Raw genomic sequence first — 8,082 nt, 5'->3', positions numbered from 1 at the left:
TGGGATGATTGATCTCACAGCCGATGCATTTTTCTCGTATATATTCGCCAATCACCACGTTTAAAAGTGTAGCTACAGAGGCCTTGATTGTATCCACAAAAACAGTACTGGCCACCCCATCAAACACATCCTCAGGCTGGGTAAATGTCGGGGGTGTCACGGGTCTTGCCAGGGGTGCGTAGAGTGTAGGGCTTCGTGGCATAGAGTCTTTAGTGTCGGGCCCCCATGACGTAGTGGCTTCCTCGTAGATGGTCTGGAGATCCATGGTGTATGCTGAAATGAAGAACTGTCTGCTTTTTTTCTTTTTATTGTAGAACAAGGCCCTTGGGTATCTGGGGGGGCGGGGTTAAAGCATCCGCTTACTTAGGTTTCTTCTGACGCTGTATCTTCTTGAGGCTCTTTTGCATCGTAATCTTTACGATTCGTATATATTATGCACTTCTTTAAATGAACAAGGCTCTGACGCTGTTGGCTCTGTACAAAGAGAGCATCCAACGGTTGCAACATTTTCAATTCCAGTACATCCCAACTGTTAAAAGGAATAAGCAGACGCAGTCGGGTATCCCCAGTCAGGCCACCACCCCTAAGTTTGTGGTTTCGGATTGCCTCGGTGCCGATATAGAACTCCACGCTGCCGCACGGTCGGCCATTCTTTCTTTGTATTTTCACCCTGTGAAATATTTGTCCTGAGGAGTCCGGGGTACCTTCCCAACGGGTCTCGTGGCCCGTGAACACACTATACCCCTTGGTGATAAGGCTCAGTTCAGGACACACAACCTTGCGAAAAACCGACCAGTCTTCAACACCATATTCCAAGCCTACAGTCTGGTCTGTATATTCTTCTCCTTCATCTACCGTATAGAGGGTCACTCTACAGGCCAGGTAATCAAACCGATACCCCCACTGCTGGCCATTAGACATCAACACTTGATCTGTCAGAGCATTTGCTGGCGGTATTTGGGTTCTATACACATTTAAAAAACGTTTTTTTGGCGCATCATATATTGCTGGTTGATACTTTGCCCTTGCTCTATGGGCAACCCGAAGGCCTGTTTCAGTTGTTACAGTCATCACTGCTTTGGTACCGATCCCAAATTCCATGGTTATTCTTAAGATCTTGTGCACTCTTAAACAGGTATTGTTCAGCGGCTTTATAAGGGGCCTTAACCAACCCAAACCGTGAGAAACAGTAACAGGTTGACCTGACACATGGTCACTTACTCAACCCAGGGCATGCACCCTTCTACATGACATAGGGTCATAAATCATTACATAGGGTCATAAATCAGGCTTGGGTCATCAATCATTAACGGCCTGTCAAAGGGACCCTTACTCACCCCATAGCCCCCACCTAACCAGGCTTGTCTATCAGGCTTGGGTCATCAATCATTAACGGCCTGTCAAATGGACCCTTACTCACCCCATAGCCCCCACCTAACCAGGCTTGCCTGACCAGAAGACATGCACACGTCATCACTACATAGGGTTCACATAGAGTTCACATAGGTTCACATAGGGTCATCAATCAAAATTTTGACCCGTGACATCTACTCTATTCTCTCTTAAGGAATATGTTTTCTTTCATTGACTTCTCAAAAGCCAAACCCCGCTTGGTCTGTTTCGCAAGCTTTCCCGGAAGACTCCCGATGTTAGAATACCACCTCAATAATACAGACAGTAACGCCTCGATCACGCCGACAGTGTCATTGCATTTTGGCACACCATAAGTACATTCATTTCGAATGGAAAGCTGTGTTTGCCTTGCAACATTGATTTGCAGTTGCAGTGTGTTCTGTGTGGTGCATAGATTGGATTTATCACCATATCAAATCAAATTGTATTTGTCACATGCGCCAAATACAACAGGTGTAGTAGACCTTACAGTGAAATGCTTACTTACAAGCCCTTAACCAACAATGCAGTTTTAAGAAAAGTACGTGTTAAGTCAAAAATATGGTAGCAGAAGGTGGATGTTGAACTTTTGTTGCACAAAAATCCAGATGATGCTGCTGCATACCATTTTGCGCAATGTACTATCGGTGTGATCCAAGCATAATAGGTTTTGGTATACCAGAAGTACATTCATTTCCAATGGAGCTGTGTTTGTCTTGCAGCCTTGCGTTGCAGTGGCAGCTGCAGTGCGTACTGTGTTGGATTTATTGAACGTATGTATCAAATTGCATGCTTAAAAGGCTTGGTAGATGGTAGCAGAAGGTGAAGGTTGAACTTTTGTTGCAGACATATCCAGATAATGCAGCATACCATTTTGCGTGTGTTACACTGTCGGCATAAAGTACGTGGTAGGGAGAGGGGGAACGGACTCATGTACCAGCGCTTGTTGATGACGTTTCAGTTATTCTAGCAGACGCAATGGAGGTAGAGGCAACAAATGAAGATTGCTCCTGGCTTCCTTTTATTCTTGATATTATAAAATGGTAAATCAATTCTGCAGCTTTTTTTTATTGTGCATGTTCCCATACCCTTCACATAAAGCTTTTGGTTATGTGTACTCCTCTCCTGTGAGGCCAACGTTAGTAAGATAACATTATTTAGTTAGCTAGAACCATGGTAACGCTAACCGGCTAGCTTACTAGCGATAGTTTGTTTTGCTTGTGATTTTGAAGTGTTAGGTATATCGCAGCACATAATAGATGCAGTCACAGAGCATAGGATAGTTAATAGTGAGATGTAATTTAGCTGTCAAAGCCTCATGTGCCTTGTTACTTTAGTATGCATTATTATGACTACATCTATAGCTAAGTAGCTTTGGTCCAGGGCGTTACGTGCTGCTTGCAAAGGCTGGGATCAGCAGCATCAACAAGCTGTACTTCATAAGAAACTGCTATGTAGCCTAAAGTATTGTTTCAATATTTTCTCCCTTTCTAATAGCATGGATAAAGACAGTATGGATGTGAACCAAGAGCTGACCAAGCTAAAGACTAAAATTCAAGAGACCAGGGAGAAGATCCTAGCCATGCCTGAGATAGAGTCCAGTCCTGGGGAGCAGCAGGAGCAGCTGAAGACCATGAGAGAGAAGGTGGACACCAAGACACAGCTCCTACAAAAATACAAGGGCCTCTGTGTGTTTGACTCTCCCAAATCATAGTGGGATGGGGACAACATTTTGGGTGAATGGATTATCAGGGCATGGTCTGAAAAAAACTAAGTATGGCATCCAAACTAATTTAGCTAGGTTTCACTGTTGTTTAACTTCAAGTTAAATAATGGTGAGTGCAGCGTTCAGTCTGGTTTAACCAGGCTACAAAAGACTGACCTTTTTTATGCCAAATGTGTTCATCATTCAGTGAATTCATAGCCTGGCTTCTTTCAATTTAGATAAGTACTGACTGTTTGATATCGCGTAATTGTAGAACAGAATTATTATCAATAAGAAGTGTTAAATAGTGTATATTTAGCTTATTTTATTGTTGTATTGTAGAAATAAACACATTTCATTGGGCCTTTTTTTTTGTTATTCTCAGTTATGTGGATGGTATCTGAAGTATTCAGTCATAAATGATTGGTAGACATAGCAAAGCAAATTCCTGGAAAGGCCTAGCCCATTGAAATACTAACACAAAGCAGTCATCTGCCAAGAGAGAACTGCATATTAATTAGCTTTGTAATTACACGTTTCAGCCATTAAACCAGGGGGAAGAACAGAATGTTACAGAAGGCAGGTAGAATTATTTTCATTGGAACGGTTGTAAAAGATCATGTCCCAGTCTTTGCAGGATAGGCATAATCAAGACATGCATGTCACTGTTCTTGTGTATGAATTTACAGGACAAGTTGAGCTAAAGGGGTAAGTTGAGTCACCCTATCATTTTACCAAATGTTTAGGAAGAGGTCATCATTTCATGGAGTGTCAAGGAAGAAACCACATGAAAAAAGTGGTAAAGTTAAGTCAGAAAAAAATATTTTCAGCAAGTCAAATGAATGTATTATGTTAGCGGTTTCATGATGCTTGGATCTAAACCAAAGGAAATAATTTTAAGATTGTTCGATACATCAGTTGGGGTCTCTAACCTTCAATAGGAGGTCTTAAACACAGCATGAAAGTACACTGAGATATGAGGTAACAACAAGGCCTGGCCTATGTTAAAAGTGTTTAAAAAAGACAGTGTTTAAGTGTTAAGCTTATGTTAAAAAATGCTTAAAATTATTCAAAGACGAAAAAGTAATTGTAATTGTGTTGAATTGTGTTTGGGAAATAAATATAGACATGGTTTTAAAAAGGTAGTAGTAATATTTAATTCAGTACAGAATTTGTAGGCTGCTTAATTTACCCTGTTCAGCGGCTCAATTTACCCCATACCTGGCAGTTGTACTGTTAGAGGGGCCAGTTACATTAGATGTTATTGTTTTCATATCGTTTTCTTCACTGCATTGCAGGCATTAGCAGGCAAAATAAGGTGTTCATAATCATTCAACAATTTATTTGCATTTTCTGTCTTATAACAGATATAAAAAGAATGATAGCAAAAATGTGTTATGTAAGAATGATTTCATACTCCACATTTAGGGAGGCCACAAGGGGGTCCAAAATTGTTATCACATGGGCACTGTCCCCCCACCCCCACCCCCACCCCAGAACTGTTAGTGACTGAAATATACAATATGTAGATATCTTTGTTAGAAAGAATACTATATTTCAACCTACCCCACTCTCCCATCCACAGGACTACGCTGAATTTTATGTGTTGAGATGTTTCTGGTTGGTTGAAGGTTTAGAACAGGACTACAGTATGTGCTTTAGTCTGGTAGGAAAGCCTTGTTGTTTCTGTTGATGCTCTCTTGTAGGACATTACATGTACCAGCTGTTATATTTTCAGTGTCATGGTGTGGGCAGAGGCATACAGGCCAAGGATATACATTCTTATCATGTTTGTGTTTGTCCCCAAGGAGTGTAATCTTTTAACTCAGAATTATATTTGTATTTTTTTTAAATACACTCAGTGTACAAATCATTAGGAACACATTCCTAGTATTAAATTGCACCCCCCTTTGCCCTCAGAACTGTATCTCAGTAAAATATTTGAAAATGTTGCAGGTTGCGTTTATATTTTTGTTCAGTATACTTCCCCACTAGGCACAGACATCAATTCAACATTTATTCCATGTTGGTTTAATGTAATTTCATTGAAGTGACGTGGAAACGATGTTGATTCAACCAGTGTGTGCCCAGTGTTAGGACTAGGTAGGTCTATAATAAGCCAATAATGCAAAAGGTGAAAAAGCGCATGGTCCTCTAATTATGTTCCCATTATTGGGTAATTATAGTTCTTACATCCAAGTAGGCTAAATTATTTCTCAATCTGTAAACTAGTGGTGTGGGACCATTTGGCTCTCAACTGTCTTGAATGCTAGACTGCTCATTGCAGCTTATTTCATGAATTCATGCTTTGGTGTTTAGTCTAGGTAGTTTCCCTAGACACAGTATCTAGGCCTACTAGGTCAAGGGCATGAGTGAATAGAGTGGGCCTTTCAAAACACCTTGTGAGAAGAAAAGCATAAAGAAACAGCAGATTCAGATTTTTGTATTTATTTTTCAGTTCTTTTCTTCCTTTCTTTGCAAAAGTTGACGTCGACATACAATAAATATACATTCACAATATAAAATTGTTCAGATTGCAACATTCAAGTTGAATTATCTGTTATAAAATGTTATAACAAAATGTAAACAACATTCTTCACATTGTACTCCACGCCAGGAGTCTGTTTTCTCGCCTGTCTAAACAACACATTTTACACATTTGTTGTGAATAATCTCACAATATTTTAAGCCACATCACATAAGGCTCTGGTCTAACAGAACAAAGTAGCGAACGTTCTTTAAATGTCTCGCGGACATGTAACATGCGCTTCCACGTTTGTGGAGAGGTTGAATCTAGACAGTATCATTGCGCCTGGAGCTCATAGGCTTTCGCATCGCTGTCTCAAGTGTCCCCACTAAGGGCAACGGAAGCGGCATGGGCAGCCTTGCGCGCCCAAACCCCGTCTGTCAGGTGCATCACAAATGAAGCATATCCTTTTAGGTTACAATATCTTCCATAAAATTAATCTCATAGTCCTAGCTGATAGTACATCTCTCTTTATCCTTTCCCTGCCCGCCACCGATCGCCTTCTCCTTTATGTACATCAAGTCACTGTGGACGCTCGGGCGCCGTGCGAACGGTGCCACGATGCCATACGCGTCTCCATCGTTTTTCTTGTTCTTATTTTTCAGGGACTTAGTGCGAAGCATGTCGCAGTACTGCACCGAGACCTTACGGTGGAGGTCCGGGCTCATCTCATTGGGTAGCTTGGCCATGGTGAATAGGGTCTGGAACATTTGGTCCACGTTGGTGTTGCGCTTGGCTGATATCTCAAAGTATGCGCACTGCTCATCTCCAGCCACCAACTGCTCAATCTCTTCACTCTGCACCTCCCGGCAAAACTCCCGGTCGCCCTTATTGCCGCAGATAACCAGAGGCACGTCAACGTTCTCCTTGGTCTTGTTTTTTAGGCAAGACTTGGTCTCAATTATCTGTCGCTTGAGCCTCTGAACCTCCTCGAATGAGTCTCTGTTGTCTAAGCTGAAAACCAGGATAAAGACATCACCTGAATGGAAACAAGAGAAAGGGATTTAGTATCAGAGCTTCTATGAAACACAGTGACATATGCGAGAGTATTTCAACGCGTAATAACTACAAAGACGCACAAATTGCGTTATTGAACATGCACACTATTTGAGTTGCAATAACCAGAGATGGAATAAGATATTTACCTGTCAGTATGGATAGTCTCCTCATGGCAGGGAATGGGTGGTTTCCTGAGGTATCCAATATGTCCAGTTGGTATACATCTCCCTTAATGCTGTACAGTTTCCTGTGAAAGTCCTCTATGGTCGGCGTATACTGCTCATCGAATCTCCCGTTCAGAAACTGAGACACGATGGCTGTTTTGCCCACTTTGGTGGACCCCAAAATCACCATCCTACAACAGTTCTTCGCCGGTATATCAAAGTCGTTCTCTGAAGGCGACATTTTCTTGATCGTGATTGTGAAGTAAGAGTGCGTAGAGTGGTTCCAATATGTGCTCCCTCGTCGTTTCCTTTATTTTCAGCCAAAGTTGGATTCAACAGTTGGCTATCGTTTTAAAGTTCTCAGTGCGCTCTGTTAAGTCTGTTTGAACTACGGGGATCGCCAGCTATTTAAGCAGAAAGCAGAGCCCTCCCCTCTCCCGACGTCACTGTACTCGGTGCTCTATTGAGTAGAAGGGAAAGGGTATAACAGGTGCCTGCTGATGCGTCTGTCAGTTCCAGGGAATACGAGACTATGAGAACTGCGTTACCAACTACCTTGGGGATACACAATCCATTTCTCAAAAATCCTTCTTTATTAACCTGTCTCCTCCCCTCCATATACATTGATTGAATAGGATTTAACACGTGATATCAATAAGGGAGCATAGTATTTATCTGGATCCGCCTGGACAGTCTTTGTCATGGAAAGAGCTGTTCCTACGTTTTGTACACTCCGTGTGTTGTTAGTAATATTGTGTGTAATGCTCGCTTTCTGCAGTATTAGGCCTACTTTGTTAATAATTACACTCTTTCTGACATTTGGCAAGTATTTCTTCTGTTTGGAATGATGTTGAACCTTGGACAATTTTAGTAATATCAAATCTAAAGGATGGACTTGAACATAATGTGACTCAAAACAGGCTGCAGTAGCCTAGCCTTCTACATACCAGGCATTCCCAATGCATCAGAGCAGTAGGCCTACACAATCTGCCCTTTTACAATTATTGATCTGTTTCAGACAGTGCTTTTAATTAAAAAAGCACATGCACATTCAGCCAGGTGAAAATTAAAATGTCATTCCAGACATTGCACTAAACTCATTTCACTCAAGTGTAACAAAACGTAGCCTAGTTTAATTCAATTGCGCACTCAGTTGATTACTATTAGGCTAACACTAATATATTTAAATGTTTTAAAGGGATAGTTCACCCAAATGACACAATTACATGTTGGTCTCCTTACCCTGTAAGCAGTCTATGGACAAGGTATGACAACAATCCATGCTTTGGTTTTGT

At 41.4% G+C, this 8,082-nt stretch overlaps 1 protein-coding gene and 1 long non-coding RNA gene across 2 annotated transcripts; one reads left to right on the top strand and one right to left on the bottom strand.

Annotated features, from left to right (window-relative positions):
• Positions 1–2,146: 2,146 nt before the first annotated feature.
• Positions 2,147–4,322, top strand: LOC109870547 (uncharacterized). The gene is made up of 2 exons (XR_002252180.2): positions 2,147–2,435; positions 2,890–4,322. It is a non-coding gene; the product is annotated as an uncharacterized LOC109870547 (long non-coding RNA).
• Positions 4,323–4,854: 532 nt separating this feature from the next.
• On the bottom strand, positions 4,855–7,175 carry LOC109870039 (dexamethasone-induced Ras-related protein 1-like). Its single transcript, XM_020460358.2, has 2 exons — positions 6,770–7,175; positions 4,855–6,603 (listed from the first exon to the last, which is right to left on the bottom strand). The coding sequence occupies exons 1-2, from the start codon at positions 7,026–7,028 to the stop codon at positions 6,074–6,076; spliced, it is 789 nt and encodes a 262-aa protein (XP_020315947.1). The 5' UTR covers positions 7,029–7,175; the 3' UTR covers positions 4,855–6,073.
• Positions 7,176–8,082: the final 907 nt, after the last annotated feature.

Source organism: Oncorhynchus kisutch, linkage group LG25, assembly GCF_002021735.2.
Source record: "Oncorhynchus kisutch isolate 150728-3 linkage group LG25, Okis_V2, whole genome shotgun sequence".
In the NCBI taxonomy this organism is placed as follows: Eukaryota; Metazoa; Chordata; class Actinopteri; order Salmoniformes; family Salmonidae; genus Oncorhynchus; species Oncorhynchus kisutch.
This window is presented reverse-complemented; position numbering and strand designations above follow the sequence as displayed.

Excerpts from the sequence above, each read along its gene's own strand:
- LOC109870039 (XM_020460358.2), bottom strand. The coding sequence starts at position 7,028 with ATGTCGCCTTCAGAGAACGACTTTGATATACCGGCGAAGAACTGTTGT. Across the intron at positions 6,604-6,769 it reads GAGACTATCCATACTGACAG|GTGATGTCTTTATCCTGGTT; the intron begins GTAAATATCTTA and ends GTTTCCATTCAG.